A 16,519-nucleotide genomic window follows, 5' to 3' on the forward strand; every position below is an offset into this window, starting at 1 on the left:
GCCGCGGCCAATAGGCGGCGAGGGCTTCATGGGCCTGCGCGGGCGGCGGCCAATGGGCGGCGAGCGCTGCGGGACGCGGCGCGGCGCGGCGCGATGGAGTCGGTGGCGCTGGTGGCGCCGGTGACGGCGCTGGAGTTCGTGGCGGATGTGCTGCTGGCCGGTGAGCGGCGGCGGCGGCGGCGGATGCGGGGGGCGCGGCGGCGGCGCCGGGCTGACGCGCTGTCCCGGCAGGCACGGGCCCGGAGGTGGCGGCGTTCCGGCTGAGCGGCGGCGGCGCGGCGGCGGCGGGGCGGCGGAGCGTGCTGCGGCAGGCGAGCGTGCAGGGGCTGCGGGCGGAGCCGGGCGGCGGCGGCGGCGCGGTGCGGGTGGCGGCGTTCGGCGGGCGCTGGCTGGCGGTGCTGGCGGTGCGGCGCGGCGGCGGCGGGGCGGCGCTGGCGGCGGCGGGCGGCGGGGCGGCGCGGGAGCTGGGCGCGCGGGTATGGGAGGCGCGCTGGGCGGCGGGCGGGCGGCTGGCGCTGGCGCTGGGCGGCGGCGCCGTGGCGCTGTACGAGTGGCGCGGCGGCGGGCGCTGGCTGCGGCGGGCGCAGTGCGGCGGCGCCGGGGCGCTGCGCTGCGCCGCGCTGGCCGGGGCGGCGGCGGGCTGGGCGCGCCTGGCGCTGGCGGCCGGCACGGCGGCGGGCGCCGTGGTGGTGTGGCGGGCGGCGGCGGCGGCGGAGCCGCGGCGGCGGCTGCGGGGGCACCGCGGCGCCGTGCTGGCGCTCAGCTACGCGGCGCCGCGGGGGCTGCTCGCCTCCGCCTCCGAGGACCGCAGCGTGCGGCTCTGGGCCGTGGGCGAGCTGGGCGCCGGCGGCGACGCGCCCTGCCTGCTCGTGTGCTACGGGCACGGGGCGCGCGTGGGCGCCGTGGCGCTGCGCGGCCCGCGGCCCGTGAGCGCCGGCGAAGACGGCGCCTGCCTCGAGTGGGCGTGCGGCGGCGGCGTGCGGCGGGCGCGGCGCGGGCACCGCGGGGCCCTGCGCGCCCTGGCCGTGCGCCCGGCCGGCGGCTGCGTGGCCACGGGCGGCGCCGACGGCGGCGCGCGGCTCTGGCGGCCGCGGGAGGCGGCGGCGGCGGCGGCGCTGGGGGCGCCCGGGCGGCCGCGGGCCGTGCTGCTGGCGGGGCCGCGGCGGGTGCTGGCGCTGGGCGAGGCGGGCGAGCTGGCGGCCTACGAGGCGGCGGCGGGGCGCTGGGCGCCGGTGCTGCCCGCCGAGGCCGCGGGGCCCCGTGCGCTGCTGGCGGCCGCCCCGCTGCCCGGCGGCGCGCTCTGCGCCCTGGGCGGCGGCGACGGGCGCCTGCTCATCTTCGCCCTCGACCGGCCCGGCCACGCGGCCCGCGCCGAGCTCTTCGAGGGTGCCGTGCGTGGGCTGAGCTGGGCCGCCCGGCCTGGGCCGCCCGCCGACGCCGTCGCCCTCCTGGCCTCCGGCCCCTGCGGGGAGCTGCTCTGGCTGGACGTCGCCCCGCGTCCCGGGCGGGCGCCCTCGCTGCGGCTCGTGGGCCGCTACCTGCTGCCGCCCTGCAAGCAGCGCTGGCACACCTGCGCCGCCTTCCCGCCCCCGGGCGACCTCCTGGTGTGCGGCGACCGCCGCGGCTCCCTCCTGCTCTTCCCCTGCAGCCACCCGCAGGGGCCGGCGGACGAAAGCCCCGGTTCTGCCGGCGGCGAGGACTCTGGGAGCGAGTCGGAGCTCTCCTTTTTGGCGCAAAAGGAGGTTCTTCCCCTCGAGAACCCGCTGTCCATCCTCTTCGGGCTCCACGGGAAGACAGGGGTCACCTCAGTGACCTGCCACAGCGGCTACGTTTACAGCACGGGCCGGGACGGCTGCTACCGGCAGCTCCGCCTGCGGGCCCGGCGGCTGGAGGTCCTGCGGAAGCACAGGCCTTGCAAAGGGCTGCAGTGGATTGAGGAGCTGCGCTTCACCCCCAGCGGGGACGTGCTCGTGCTGGGCTTCCACGCCGACAACTTCGTGGTGTGGAGCACCCGGACCGGCGAGAACCTCCACTGCGTCCCCTGTGGCGGGGGGCACCGCTCCTGGAGCTACAGCAGCAGCCCCTCGGCCGAGGCCTTCGCTTACATCAAGCAGGGGGACGTGATGCTCTACTGCAGCTCTCCTGAGCCCCGCGAGCAGCAGGTGCTCCTGGCGTCCCTGCACGGGCGGCAGATCGCGTGTGTGCGGCGCCTGGGAGCCGTGCAGGCGCCCGGGCACGCCGCCACTGACGTCCTCGTCACCGGCAGCGAGGACACCATGGCCTGTGTCCTCACGCTCAGTGAGCACTCCCGCACAGCCGTGCCCATTACCACGCTTGACGACCACATCTCCAGCGTGAGAGCGCTGGCGCTGGCCAGCCCCGCGCGGCCCGGCGCCGACGGCCTTTCCACCCTGCTCTTCTCCGGCGGGGGCCGGGCACAGATCGAGTGCTACCAGCTGCTCCTCGCTGGGGACCCGGCCTCCGATAGCACCGTGGCCTGCGAGGTTGTCCACGTGGCCTCCCACCGGCTGGACGAGCACTGGGACCGAATGAAGAATAGGCACAAGCTCATCAAGATGGACCCAGAGACCAGGTGACGCTCGGTGGCAGCCCGCGGTGGCGGTCGCGGGAAGGGCACTGGGACCTGCGCTGTCAGGGCTGGTCGTGGCTGGGCTGCAGCCCAAGATGGAAGGAGCCAGCCTGGCTTCACGTGCGCTTCCCTGGTGCCGTAGGCCCAGGCGCGGGGCCGCGAGGGGCTTTGCGGGCTTAGGGAAGGGCTCGGTCCTTCCTCCTGTCGGCATCTTGCGCTGGACGCGGCGCTCCGCTGTGCCGCCCAGCATGCAGGCGGCCCCCGGGCGGTGAGCCAGCGTCGTGCGTTCGCTGCAGGTACATGTCCCTCGTGGTGGTGCCCGGGACCGACGCCGAGCAGCTGCCGACACCCTGCAAGTTCCTGGCTGCTGCCTGCAGTGACGGCTCCGTCCGGTGAGAAGCTGCCGTGGGGCTTTGGGGGCAGGATGGCGGCGACAGGGAAAGAGCTCAGCAGAGGTGTTGCTGCCACGAGCTGTGCGCCGCAGCCACGGGCTCTGAGCCAGGACAGCGCACGTAGGACACGGTGCCCGGGCAGAGCGCCGCAGGGGAGCCCCCTTCTCCCCGAGCTGACTGTCCTCTGCTCCTCCACAGCCTCTTTGGGCTGCTGGAGGCCGCCCGGAAGCTGGTGCTCGTGGCGGAGTCGTTCCACCACCAGCGCTGCGTGCTGAAGGTGGAGACGTTCCTGCACGCGCAGGCCGGAGGCGCGAGGTGAGCCCTGAGCGGCGCGGGAGGTGGTCGGGAGCGGCTCGGCCGGCGGACGGCGGGAGGAGCTGCCCTGTGGCGGAGGCAGGGATCGCTCCCGGGGGGCTCGGGCCGCGGGCGTGCGGCTCCCGTGACACCTCTGTCCTAGGAGACACTTCCTGTGCAGCGCAGCCACCGACGGCAGCGTCGCCTTCTGGGACATCACCACCACCCTCGCGGAGGCCGTGGATGCCCTGCACCGAGCGGAGGGGGAGGTGCAGCCCCTGGGTGAGTGTCTCCGCTCCTGCGAGGTGGCAGCAGCAGCAGATTTTCTGCCCTCTTGGGCGGCAGCGAGCATTGCCGCTCTCCTGACAGCCTGTTTTCCCAGCCCTGGGCGCCCCGCTGCTCAGCATCATGGCTCACAGCTGCGGCGTCAACAGCCTGCACGTCCGGGAGGTGCCGCAGGGCCGGTACCTGGTGGCGAGCGGCAGCGACGACGGCTCCATCCACGTCTGCCTGGTGGAGGTGGCCCCGGGCGCCGGGGAGACCTGCCTGCGCGTCCTGGAGCGGTTCTTGCGGCCCTGCGCCCACGCCGCCCACGTGACGGGCGTCAGGGTGCTGCGGCCGGACCTGGTGCTCTCTGCCTCGGTGGACCAGCGCTTGATGCTGTGGCAGCTGGGCCCGGGCAGCCTGGAGGCTCTGAGCACCACCTTCTTCCACGTGCCCGACCTGGCGGAGCTCGACTGCTGGGAGGCGGCGGCAGAGCCTAGCGGGGAGCTGCACTACTACTGCGTGCTCTGCGGGCAGGGCCTGGAGCTGGTGCGCTGCGCGGTGCGCGCCACCCGCCCCGAGCCCCCGCCGCTGGAAGCGCCCCGGTGACGGGGGAGGCGTGCGGCAAAGCCCACGCCCTGTCTTGCTGCAGCGGGGATGGCGGGTGTCACAGGAACAGCCTGGCACCCGGCTCTGGCAGGGGACCCGCAGCAGGACTGGGACTGTCCCTCCTCCAGGGAGGAGAGGCCTCTAGCCACCGCGGTGTAGGGCCGGCTCGGCCTTCATGGAAAGACAGAAAGGATGCAGCCATGCTGCGACACCTTGAGCCAGGCCATCCCCACCAGAGCAGGCCTCAGTCCATTCCTCGAGCTGGCACGGGTGTTCGTGAGCAGCTTGGGCCCCAGCAGTCAGAGCAGAGGCAGAGATGAGAAGCAGAGCCCGGCCCCAGCCCTGCGCACAGCAGCCTCTCGCAGCGCCCCTGCGTGGGGCAAGGGGCCCTGGGTGCAGGCCTTCCCCCCCCCCACACCCCCCCAGCCTGCATACACAGCAGTTACACAGGGAAGGGGCCTTCCTCCTGCCCCAGCGATGCTCAGAGGGCGTCCAGCACTGAGGGACCGTGCCTCTGCCCCTTGGCATCAGGCTTTTGGGGAGCTGCATCCTGCTCCACACAGCTGGGCGAGAGCAGAACCTAGGGCTCCCTGTGGCCTCTTTTCCCAGCCCGTCTCCACCTGCGCCTGCCCCCACCTCAGCCGTTGCTGCAGGGGTCAGACAGACACAGCACTTGTCCAGCAGTAAGTGTATTAGGCCTGACCAGGGCCTGGCCCAGGGCAAGGCAGGGCCCGCAGGGCCCCAGGAGCTCTGCGCCAGCACAGAGGTGCCCTTCAATAAACAGCTTTGAGGGAACAGAGGCTGCAGCCTGGTGCTTCCCCGCCTCCCCCGTTGTACCCCACTGCCCGACTGGCAGACACGCTGCCAGCTCAGCTCTCCTCGCTCCAGCTAGCAGGCTTGCCCCGGGCACACGTACCCAAACCCTCCCTCAAAACCCATCGGGCAGAGAAGCAGTGCTGCGGGGCTCGAGGGTGCCTCAGCTCCGCTCCGTGGCCAGCGGCAGCCCCTCAGCCTGCTGCCTGTCCCCTCGCGTCCCACGTGGCGTGGCTGTCCGGCTGCGGCTCAGATCTGGCTGAGAGGCGGGAGATGCAGGGTTGCCAAGGCACTGTGGAACATGTCCCTCACCGCTACCAGCAGCTGGAGGCGAGCAAACATCTGGTCAAACAGGTGAGGGAATGGCTCCTGCAGGGAGAACGGCAGCAAGGTGGAACCAAGGGCAAGGTGGGGCCAGTGGCCATAGTCCCCTAGGGCTACTGCTGCCTCTGTGCCCTGCCTGCATGGCCTCAAAGGCCAGTACAGGGCTGCATCTTGCTGCTGGCACCGAGGAGCCTGCTCCTGGCAGTGCTGCCCCTCTGATGCAGCCCAGCCCAAGGGCAAGGCCTCTGCAGCCTGGGCTAGTGCAGCCACCCAGGAGGGCCGTAGCACTGTCCCCCCACCCTTCAGCAAGTCGTCTGGGATATTTGACTCACCCCCAGGATGTGGACACGGTTGTAGTAGGAGCTGAAATCCATGCTGAGCTGGATCAGAAACTTGCACACCTGTAACACGCAGAGCTAGCGCTGGCGCTGCAGGGTTTGCCTGCTCTTGGGCCATGTGCCTCGCCCAGCATCGCGCACCGGCAAGCAGCACCCTCGGGTGCTCCGGCACACGGCACGTACCGTCTCTGTGCTGGCTGTGATCCGGATCCCCTTGCTGGGTGGGGGCAGCTGTGCTGCTTGCTGCAAGACTTCGGGAAAGGGCAGGAGATAGTTGAAGAGCAGAAGCCATTCGCCCTGCAAAAGAGTTAGGTGTGTCCGAGAGGGCCGGCTCCCCCGGGCCAGGAGCGTCTGCCCTCAGCAGCTGAGCGTGCACAGCTCCCTGCAGCTCCCCCCCCCCCAGCACTCACCTCTTCCCGCAGGCAGGAGAAGTTCAGTTCTGATGGTGGTGGCAAGGGGGGGTACGTGCCTGAAAAGGAGGGGAAAGACTGCTGCCATGCTCATTGGCATTGGGAGCTCTGGGGCCTCCCTGGAGCTCCATCACGGGCCATCGGACTCCTGCCTCTGGCACAGCCGCTGCCGAAGCGGTTGGGGGGCAGCTCGCGAGGCTTCAGCAACGACCGCGTTCCCACACAGCAGCCCCGGAGTCGCTGCCACGGGAGGGAGCCCACTGGGCTGGGGCTCACCTCGCTCCACGGCCCGCTGGTAGGTGTCGAAGAGCGTGGCCAGCCGGGCACAGTTGTACATCACAAAGGCGCCGCTCTTCGTTCCCTTGGTGGAGATGCTGCTGTCCTCCAGGTCCAGAACGATCTGAGGGAAGAGACAGGCTGTGGTCCAGGCTGCTCGGCACAGAGCCAGTCCTGGCACGACCCTGCACCTCCCACGGGAGAGCGGGGCCTTCCACACCAGGCAGAGCACGATCACCCACACGCCGAGCCTGTGCCCATCCTGGGCAGATGGGTGGAGGATACCAGGGCCGGCTGCAGGTGCGGCAACACCAGCCTACACCCACTTGCTTCATCTCGTGGGAAAGCCCTCTGCCCCAAACCCAGGACAGCCAAAGAGCCCACACAGCGCCCTCCCTCTCCCCCTTGCTGCTTGTGCCGCTGCTTCTGCCTGGCCTCAGGCTGTGCCCTGAGCTGTAGCTGCAAAAGAGCAGTACGTCCCACTGCTCACAGGCCCCCCGGCCCTGCTGCCGCGCTGGCCTGCCCTACCTGACTCCGGTGGGCAGTGCTCAGCATCTCAAACTTGATAGCAGCCGCCGTCAGGACGTCTATAACCTCCGTCCAGGCCTCATCTGCAGAAAACACAAGGGGTGCTGCATATACAACTCATTCTATTCCCTCGTACATACCCACCACCCCGAGGCAGGAACCCCCACGGGGGGGCAGGAGGCTCCTGCTGAGGCTGGAGTACAGTCTGGGAACCAACACACCTCCCCAGGCCCTTCTCCCAACAGTGAGAAGGGGAGCTCCACAGGCACTGCTCTGCTGGTGCCCTCTGGGACAGATCAGACACCTTCCTCCCATGCAAGGTGAGCACTCTGCTGCTTCCCAGTGGGGAGAGCCAGCACTGTAGGTGGGAGAGACATGCTGCCACAGCCAGGAGACCCCGAGGTGGGTGGGGAAGACACGTTGGAGCAGTGCAGAAGGGGATGGAGCAGCATCTATGCATGGAGCCGTGGAGCAAATCCTCACCTTGTGCAAGTTCCCCATACTTCATCACAGAGGCTTCGTACATCTGGCGCTTTCGGAGCCTAGGAGGAACATGGACAGTCACAGGCAGTCACCAGCTCCTCCCTCCCAGGCAATCCTGCTCCAGGGAGTGCCCATGGGCTCCCCCAGCCTTTGGGCTGCTGCAGTGGGTCACGCTGCACGGGGCCCAGCTCCTGCGCTGGCCTTTCCTCCCAGCAGTGCCGCTGGGGAGGGGGGGAGTTGCAGCCCCCGGCAGTCAGTGCTGACCGTGCCAGAGACCACCCAGCTAGAGGAGGCTACAAAGAGTGGAGAAGGCAAAATAGTTGTCATCCCTCTCCTGCCCATGCTGTGGAACTCCAGGCCTCTAGAGACGGCCACAAAGCTGCAGAAAAGCCTAACAGCGGAAGGCTGCTAGGACCACACAGAAACTTTCTTAAACTTCCTGCACACTCAGCTATTCAGAGAGCACCCTAGGTGTCCTCAGGGCCAAAGCAGAACCCAGACAGCCTTGGCAGGTAAGTGACAGAGCTGGCTCCTTGATAAATACCAACTTACTGGAAGTACTGGTCTGCCCCAACAGGGGACAAAGGCTTTGCCACCTTCACTGGTCCACAGACAAGGTGTTTCTGAAAGAGAGAGGAGACATCGGGCTCAGGTTCAAGGATTCAGAAGCTGTACCAGCACTGAAGTGCAGTGCAGGAAGAATTGAACCTGGAGAGCAGCCAGGGAAACTCTGCTCACACCTATGGAAACAGGTGTCGCAGGACAAGGGAAGCCCAGAGTCAGGAGCTGCTGAAGTACACCGGCGCCTTCAGTTAAGAACAGTCTGATTCTAGCTGTGTCCCTGCAACCTCCTCCTGCCCTTTCTTCTTCGGCACTAAAATCCCAAGGGCAAAGCAATTGCTCCACAGCCTGGGTGAGACTGTGGAGGGGCCAGCAGGGCTGAAGGGAAGACTCACAAACAGGTGAGGCTGGACCTCAGATTCACTGCAGGGACTGCAGGAGAGCTGGCTCAGCACAAAGATGCTGAGGGCCATGAGGAGCAGCGCATGACGTTCCTCACCTGCAGGGCTGTGTGGGCTCCCGGATCCAAAATCCTCCAGAGCAGATCCATCTGCTGCTGCTGGAATTCCTCCTCACAGCTCACCACGTGCACCACATGGCAGCAGCTTCCCTGGCCACCAGCCTGCAGCAGAGCACAGCGGCGAGCTCAGACTCCGGTGCATGACAGAAAGGAACGCCGGCTGGGAAGCAAGAGCCAGGCAGCACGGCAGCAGGGTTACTCACGGCGCACTGCAGGACGGCCTGCTGCAGCTCCGCCAGGCACCGCAGCTTCTCCTCCGTCACTGAAAGGAGGAAGGAGGCTCAGGGAGGGAAGCGCGGGTGTGCTGCACCCCTGCTCCGTCCTGCCCCAGCCTGGCTGGGCTCAGATCAGATGGAAGAAGAAAAGCAAGAAAAGGCAATCTAGATCTAAACGTTCATTTTTGCAAAAATAATCAAAAAAAGAAAAGAAACAGGCTCATCTGCAGCCCTTCGCCCTCTATGCTGCCACTCTAGCGATGTTACACTCACGAAGCTCACCAAGAAGGACATCCAGATTGGGGTCGTAGCCCTCCAGGTGCTGCTGCTCCACGAAGCTCTTCAGGTCCACTTTGCCCAGGACGTCCTCAGGCAGCGCGGCCGCGCCGGGCCCCTGCTCGCCAGCCACAGCGTAGGGCGACCGCGCCAGGGCCCGCTTCAGGGCCGAGGTGGCGTCAGCAGGGCTGGGGGAGGCGCAGGGCCAGGCGACGCGGAGCCACCGCAGCACCTCCCGGCTCGCCTCGTCACCCGGGCTGGGCGCCAGGTGCACGCTGGCCCTGCGAGGGAGGGAGGGAGGGAGGGAGGGAGGGAGGCAGCGGTTGGGCGGCGGGGCCGGGCGGCGGGGCCGGGCCGGGCACTCACCCGCGGGCACGCAGCACCTCGGCCAGGTGGTCGGTGAGCAGGACGGGGCGGAGGCGGCGGGGCGCCATGGCGGCGGCGGGGCCGCGCACGCCGGGGCAGTGCAGCACCACCGCCACGGGCCGCGCCGGCGGGGCGGGCGCCGCGCCAGCGCCCAGCAGCCGCCGAAAGGCCTCGGGGCGCCGCACCTGCACCGCCAGCCCCGCCGCCGTCTCCTGGCACTCGCCCAGCGGCAGCACTTCCGGGCCCGACAGTGACGTCACGCGCGCCATGACGTCAGCAGGCACCTGCGGGGGTGGGGGGGGGAGAGACGGCTGGGTAACCACCCTCGCCCCTGCAGGCCCCGCCCCCGCCGTGCAGGCCCCGCCCCCGCCGCCAGGCCCCGCCCTCCCGCCGCGGCCTACCTGCCCCCCGCCGAAGGCGGCCCGCAGCGCGGCCCGCGGCGCCAGGAAGTCGCGGTGCCGCAAGTGGCGGGCGCCGCTCTCCTTCACCCAGAGCGCGGCCGGCTGCCCCAGCGCCTCGTTCAGGGCCCGGAGCGTCGCCGCCACCTCCGGCCGCCGCTCGCCCGCCTCCATGCGCCCTCCGCCGCCGCTTCCGCCGCCGCGGCGTGACGTCACACCCCCTTCGTGGGCGGGGCCTGGCGGGAGGCGGCCGCCATGTTGGGCGCGGCCTGCAGCGTGCCTGGGCGGCCATCTTGGGCGCGGGCGGGTTGGACGCGGACGGGCGGCCATCTTGGGAGTAGCGGTCGCGGGGCCGCCATGCTGGGCGCGGCGGGCAGCGCGGCGCGGCCATGCTGGGCGTGGCGAGCCGCGGGGACCGGAGACTCGGGAGGGCGGCGGCGGCGGCGGCTGCGGGAGGGGCTGGGTGGGCGCCGGCGGCCGCCGCGAGGCCCCCGGGCTGGGCCGCGGTCGGGTGCTCGCTGCACTGCCCACAGCCAAGAGGTGATCTGAGACTCGCTGCTCGCACCAGACCAACTACTGACTGTCTGCAGGGCGGGAGCCGCCGGCGCAGCCCGGGAGTCGCTCGGAGCTGGGCTCGGGGCGGCGGAGCCGCTCGCAGTGTCCCCGGCCGCCCCGCGCCCCGGCCCCGCGGCGCTGCGGGGTCCCCGCACGGCTCCCCACGGCTGGGCGAAGGGGCTGGTCCCGGCCCGGGGCCGCGCGCCCCACACGAGGCTCACGGAGGTGCCGAAAAAGCTTTGGACAGACACGACATTCCCGATGGCTCTCCGGCTGCCCGCTCAGCGGGAGTGATCGTGTCATTCCAAAGCCATCTCTCTCCGGGGACCGGATCCCGCCGGGGCACCCCTCGCCCTGCCCCACGGCGCTGCCCGCCCCGCCGGCGCCGAGCGCGCGAGGGCCGCAGAGCCGCGACGGCCCTGGGGCTGGGGCGGGGGGGGGCTTCGCACGGCGTAAGCGGGGCTCCGGGCGCCCCTTTTTGTCCGCGGGGGGCGGCGGGGCGGGCGCGGGGGCGGCGGCGCGGGTAACGAAATCCCCGGGCAGCTGGGCACAGCGGGGACAGCTGCTTTGGGGATTCCGTTGCCCGCGCGGGCGCCGGGGCCGGCCGGGCCGGGGGGCTGCCCCGCCGCCCCGGGGAGGGCGACTTACCGCCGGACTGGGGGCGCAGGGAGAGGCCAGGCTGGTGCCGCGTTCCCCGCCGCTGCCTCGGTCGCTGAGGGGAGGGCGGCGCAGCCGAGCCAAAAGGAAGCGGCACTGAGCAAAGCCCGGTGGGACTGGAGCGTTCTGGGGCCGTCGGAGCGGCCCCCTGGAAACCCGAGCTGTCCCCGAAGGAGGACGTCTGGCCCGGCACCTGTGGCTCCCGGCGCGGACGCGACGTAGCCCCCGTTGCCTCCCGTCGGGCCCGAGCCAGAGGGGAAGTGAAACCGTCCTCCTCCTGGTGCCAGGCTGGCGGCGCGGGGGATCCCACCGGCTCGGTGTGGCCCCTGCCGCCGGCACCCCATGCTGGGGCCCTGCTGTCCGCCCGGGCCTGCCCCTCCGCAGGGGCTGGGGGCAGCCCGGCGTCTCCCCACCGCAGGCAGGGTGATGGGAACGGCTCCGGTTACCAACGCCGGAGACTTCCCGGTAACCCCCGCGATGCCAGGGCTCGCCCGGGCTCCGGGCGGGCAGCACAGGGAAGGGGACGTGGTCCTCGGCACCCTCGTGCCCCCGGCCCCTAGCGCCCGCCCCGGCGTGCTGCCGCTAGCCCCACGAGCGGTGCGGGAGGGGAGACGGAAACAGGAACCCGAGACCTGCGGTGCCGCGGCAGGGGAAGTCGCAGCCCGAGGCTGATGGCCGCCGGCCCCCGCCGTGGGGCACGGGCTGGCAGCAGAGCCATGCCATGGGGCACGGCCTTGAGGGCAGAGCTGTGCCGTGGTGTCTGGGGTGGGAGCAGAGCCCTGCCGTGGGGCGCAGGCTGGGGGCAGAGCTGTGCTGCCAGGTGCAGGTTCAAGGGCAGAGCTGTGCCCTGGGGTGCAGACTCCAGCCATGGAGGGGCAGGTTGTGGGGTGCAGGCTAGGGGCAGACCCCTGCTGTGGGGAATGGAGTGGGAGCAGAGCCATGCCGTGGGGCACAGTGGGGCCGAGCAGAGAGCAAGGTAGGGAGCTGTGCAGAGCTGTGGGTCGATGCTGCCTCCCGTTCCCGTCCCCGTCCCGTGCATGGGGCGTCCCCCCGTTTCCACAGGGGAGCCAGCGCCCCATGGGGTTCCCTGACCGCAACGAGGGGGGTCTGCTTGGCATTGCCCTGCACCCATGGGCTGCGATGAGGCAGGACGCGGCAGCGCCATGGGGCACCCCACAGGTGTGGCACCGCCTCGGCCCTCCCGCCCAGTGGGGCCCCGCCGGCGCCCCTGCCGCGTCCGCACGCTTCGGCCTGGGCCGGAGGGCTGCGCCGGCTCCCCCCGCGCCCCTCGCCGCCCTGGCCCCACGGCAGCCGCCGGGCACGCAGCAGGGCCAGCCGGCATGGGCGCAGCCTCCCGCCTCCCTGGCACGGGCGGCGGGGCCGGAGGGGAGACCGTCCCCGCGCCGGAGCCCGGTTTGGGGGGAGCACCCCTGGGACCCCTCTCACCTCCAGCCCCAGGCAAGGCGCCCCGGCGGCCTCCAGTGCAGCAGCCCTGGCCGGCGTGGAGCCATCCCGGGGGCCCGGCGGCGGGGCTGCCCGGAGCGGGGAGCCGGGGTCGCGAAGGCAGCGGGGCACCTCCCCGCACCCCCGCGCCGGGGGCCGCCCCACGCTGGCCCCCCCCACCCCGGCTAAGCGACGCGGCGAGGCGCAGCGGCCTCTCCTCGCCACTTCCCCTTTCCCGGCGGCACAGCCGGTTTCGCTTTTGCTCCGGCGCTGGCCAAAGCCCGCCCCGGGCGTACCAGGCGCCGAGCGGGAGCCGGCAGGGCCGCGCGCCGCTGGGGGCCTCTCCGGTTACAGGGCCCCGGCCACCTGCCGCCCCACCAGTCTGGGGCCTCGCCAGCCCCACGCGGAGGCCAGGCGCAGGCTTGTGGGGCTGATGGGAGCCCGCGGCCCGCAGCCTGCCCCACAGGCCCGGGCTGGGGGCACTGCCCCCCCCCCCCCCCGGGGTGGAGGGCACAGGGCTCCCCCCCGGCCAGCGTGTGCCAAGGGTCGTGAGCTGCGGTCCGCCCCGCTGCCCCTTTCTCATCGCCAGTGGCCATGGGGCTGGGGCTGTCTGTGGGGTCAGGACCTTCGCCGTGGGGCTGGTTTGGTGTGGGATGGGGCATCAGCAGGGCCATCAGTGTGGGACAGCCGGGGCCATCTGTGGGGCTGGGGCCACCGGGGTGGGCTGGGGCTGCCAGTGGGGCCAGGGCAGCTGGTGCCAGCTGGGGACGTGGTTGCCCGTGGGGCTGTGGCGGTTGATGTGTGACACGGCTGGGGCAGTCAATGGGGCTGCAGCGACCTGTGGGGCCGCCCGTGGGGCCGGGGCGGGTCACGGGGGCGGGGGGGGGGGGCGCGGTGGGCGGTGCGGGGAGGAGGCCCCGCCCCTCCGGCGCGGTGGGCGGGGCGGCGCGAGGAGGCCCCGCCCCTCCGGCGGCGCGGGCGGCCATGGCGGCGGCGGCGGCGGCGCTGCGGCAGCTGGGCCGCGCGGCCCCGCGGGCGGCGGCGACGGGCTGGTAGGGCCGGGGCACCGGAGTGCGCTGACCCGGGGGACGGGGGGGTGGTTGCTGTGGGGCAGCTGTGGGTGGAGAGGGCGTCGCTATGAGGCGGCCATGTGGGAGGCTGCAGGGGGAGGGGGTCGTTGTGGGGCAGCCGTGGCGGGAGCTACGGGGCTGAGAGAAGGTAGCTGTGGGGCAGCCGCGGGGGGGCGGGGGACACTCACTTTGAAGCGGCCATGTGGGGAGCTGTGGGGGTGAGGGAGGTCACTTTGTGGCGGTCATGGGAGTTGCTGTTGGGCAGGCATGGAGGGGGTTGTGGGGGAAAATGGGGGGGGGGCGCGTCGTGGGGCAGCCACATGGGGGAGGCTGTGGGGCGGGTCGCTGTGGGGCAGTTATGTTGGAGCGGTTGTGGGGCCTGGGTGGGGAGGGCAGCTGTGGGGCAGCCACTTTGGGGGGCTGTGGGGCTGAGAGGGGACAGCTTTGGGGCTGATAGGAGATCACTGTGGAACAGCTGGGGGGGGGGGGCTGTGGGGCTTGCTTTGAGATGGCCATGTAGGGAGCTGTGGGGCTGATGGAGGTCACTTTCTGGTGGCTGTTGGAATTGCTGTGGGGCTTATGGGGGGGGGGAATTGCTGTGGGGCTTATGGGGGGGTTGCTATTGGGCAGGAATGAACAGGGCTGTGGGGCTGGCAGGGGGTAGCTGTGAGACATCCATGGTGGGGGTTGTGGGGCTGATAGGGAGTCACTGTGGGGCAGCCATGTGGGGGGGGGGGGAACTGTGGGGCTGATGAGGGTCTCCTTGAGCAGCTGTGGGGATTGCTGTCCGGCTGGCAAGGGTTAGCCATGGGAGGGGAACTAGCAGGGGGTCCCTGTGGGGTGGCTGTGGGGCTGTGGGGGGGGGGGGCAGGGTGCAGCTGTGGCATTGCTGTGGGCCCCACGTGGCCGAGCTGCTGCCCCACAGGGCGCCGAGCCGTGCTCACCGCCTCACGCCGGCGGACGACGAGCTCTACCAGCGGACGCGGCTGACGGTGCTGGAGCCCGAGTCCCCCAACACCATGTTCATCGAGGGTTACACCAGCCGCGGCTTCACCATCAGCGGGAGCCTAGTGGTGGGGCCCTGCGCCATCCTGCCCCGCACCATCCTCCAGTGGAACGTGAGTGCCCCATGGCAGGGCCGGCACGCCTCCCTGCCCCACAGCGGGGGGCGGGGGGGGGCCTGCCCCGCTCAGCCCCCTTGGTGTCCCCGCAGGTCGGCTCCTACAGGGACATCTCGCAGGAGAGCCTGTCGCTGTTCCGGCTGCTGGAGCCCCGAATAGGTAGGTGGGGCGGGGGCGGCCCTGACCCTCGCAGCCTGCCGGAGCGGGGCGGCGCTGCCGGGGCCCAGCAGGCCCAAATGCTGCCGCCACGCCAGCTTGCACCTGGCTGTGCCTGCTGTTGCAGAGATCCTGGTCCTGGGCACGGGAGACAGGGTGGAGCGGCTGCACCCCGCCGTGCTCAAGCGGATGCGGGAGTGCGGTATTGCTGTGGAGGTGCAGGACACGGTGAGGAGGGGCGTGCGCGCGCGGGCGGCCGGCTCCAGGGAAGGGGTTGGTAACGGGCAGCCTGCCTGCTCCGCGGGGCTCTGCCTGCGTGGGGACGGGCAAGCTTGGAGGGTAGGAGCTCTTCTGCCCCACGGGGTAGGGCTGTCTCCTGCCTGAGGGCTGGTGTGGGGCCTGGCTGTGGGGAGCAGCAGCCTGGCCTTCATTCGCTCCCTTTTCTTATTTCACAGCCGAATGCATGTGCAACCTTCAACTTTCTACTCAACGAGAAACGCCTCGCAGCTGCTGGGCTCATCCCTCCCCGGGGCGGCTAGGCGCTCTTGGCCGCGGGCTGAACAGCTCCTCTGGCCTGCCTAAAGCACTGGGCTGCCGCGCCCTGACTGCCGCTGCTCCAGAGGGGGAAAGTGCTTCGGAATAAACTGGCAGACCCCGGCTGCTGGCTGGGCGGTGGCCCTGTGCGCACAGGGAGGGCGTTGTGGAACGCGTGTGCTCAGCCCTTGGCCCCGCAGCCACGGGCCTTTCTGTCCTCTTTGCCCAGTGGTGGGCTGGGCACTGTGGGGCACTCCGGAGCGGGGCTGGGGCTGGCTGGGAGTAACACAAGGCCTGAGCGTGGCGAGCAGCACTGCGCCCCAAGCCGTGAGGTTTTGGCGAGGTGGCGCCTGCTCTGCTGGCTGCTGCTGCATCCCCAGCACCTGGGATTCTGCACACCATGTGATAAACTTGCCTGAAGAACAGGCTCGTCTGGCTTGGGGGTGTTAATCTGTCATGGCTCCTCTGTGCTGGTGGGCAGTATCGCACTCCCGGGGCGGCGTGGAGGCAGCATGGGCTCAGGAGGAGAGGTGGGCAGGGGTTTACCAACTTCTAAGCAGTAGGAAGCCCTTGCCCCAAGGCAGGCCTGTGTCTGTGAGCGCTATGACAGCTTGGGCCCCTTTGCAGACCTTCTTCCTCTCCCTTTCTCCTGTACCTCTTGCCTACATGCCTCTAAGTTTGTCCTGATTGATTTTTCTTCTCAGCTCTGCCACCTCTGCTCTAGGTTTGCCACCACTGCAAGTTTACTTTGCACGTTGTAATTTGGCTGAGCCCTTACCTCCTGCACAAGCCCTTGAGCTGTAGCTGCCCTCTTGCTAAGCATCCTTCTGCCCTTCCAAGTTAACACAACCATGACACAATCTGGGAGCCTAACAACAACCTCAGCTCCATAGGATACAGCGATGGTGCCTCTCTTATCTCAGGTTCTGCATCTAAGGTTGCTGCTAGCGCTGCACAGTCGGATAGAGTGCAGCCGTCCTCGCACTGGTATCAGGCGCTGTCATTCCTGGGGTTGCTGGCAGCCCCTCCCTCCCTCTCGCAGCAGTACTAACTCTGCAGTGATTTGAGCTGGAGCACTTACTGTGCTGGAGATAAGTCACTCGCTTTTACTTCCTCCTGTGGCTCGGGCTCACCACCACCATCAGTTTCTGGGTTGTACTGGGAACAACCAGAGCCCCAGGAGCCCTGGGGAGAGTTCTTGCCCCAGTCACGCACACAGAGAGGAGAATGTGGCATATAAGTAATCGCACAGATCCCAGTGACACGTACTGCACAGAGGGCACCTTCAGGGTGCGGGAAGAGGAAAAGGAGAGAGACAGGGAAGAA

At 70.3% G+C, this 16,519-nt stretch overlaps 3 protein-coding genes across 3 annotated transcripts; 2 read left to right on the forward strand and 1 right to left on the reverse strand.

Annotated features, from left to right (window-relative positions):
* The first annotated feature begins 93 nt into the window (after positions 1-93).
* Positions 94-4,943, forward strand: WDR6 (WD repeat domain 6). Its single transcript, XM_062585897.1, has 8 exons — positions 94-160; positions 232-404; positions 465-1,097; positions 1,185-2,593; positions 2,887-2,982; positions 3,181-3,297; positions 3,440-3,558; positions 3,659-4,943. The coding sequence occupies exons 1-8, from the start codon at positions 94-96 to the stop codon at positions 4,147-4,149; spliced, it is 3,105 nt and encodes a 1,034-aa protein (XP_062441881.1). The 3' UTR covers positions 4,150-4,943.
* Positions 4,823-9,871, reverse strand: DALRD3 (DALR anticodon binding domain containing 3). Its single transcript, XM_062585722.1, has 13 exons — positions 9,661-9,871; positions 9,260-9,543; positions 8,900-9,174; positions 8,606-8,664; positions 8,382-8,504; positions 7,874-7,944; positions 7,322-7,380; positions 6,839-6,921; positions 6,311-6,434; positions 6,035-6,093; positions 5,808-5,921; positions 5,619-5,687; positions 4,823-5,331 (listed from the first exon to the last, which is right to left on the reverse strand). Exons 1-13 carry the CDS (start codon positions 9,829-9,831, stop codon positions 5,212-5,214), a joined length of 1,611 nt encoding a protein of 536 aa, XP_062441706.1. The 5' UTR covers positions 9,832-9,871; the 3' UTR covers positions 4,823-5,211.
* Positions 9,872-13,312: 3,441 nt separating this feature from the next.
* NDUFAF3 (NADH:ubiquinone oxidoreductase complex assembly factor 3) lies at positions 13,313-15,352 on the forward strand. Its single transcript, XM_062585627.1, has 5 exons — positions 13,313-13,364; positions 14,308-14,500; positions 14,596-14,662; positions 14,787-14,887; positions 15,115-15,352. The coding sequence occupies exons 2-5, from the start codon at positions 14,402-14,404 to the stop codon at positions 15,196-15,198; spliced, it is 351 nt and encodes a 116-aa protein (XP_062441611.1). The 5' UTR covers positions 13,313-13,364; positions 14,308-14,401; the 3' UTR covers positions 15,199-15,352.
* Positions 15,353-16,519: the final 1,167 nt, after the last annotated feature.

Source organism: Rhea pennata, chromosome 12 (genome assembly GCF_028389875.1).
Source record: "Rhea pennata isolate bPtePen1 chromosome 12, bPtePen1.pri, whole genome shotgun sequence".
NCBI classification, from domain to species: Eukaryota; Metazoa; Chordata; class Aves; order Rheiformes; family Rheidae; genus Rhea; species Rhea pennata.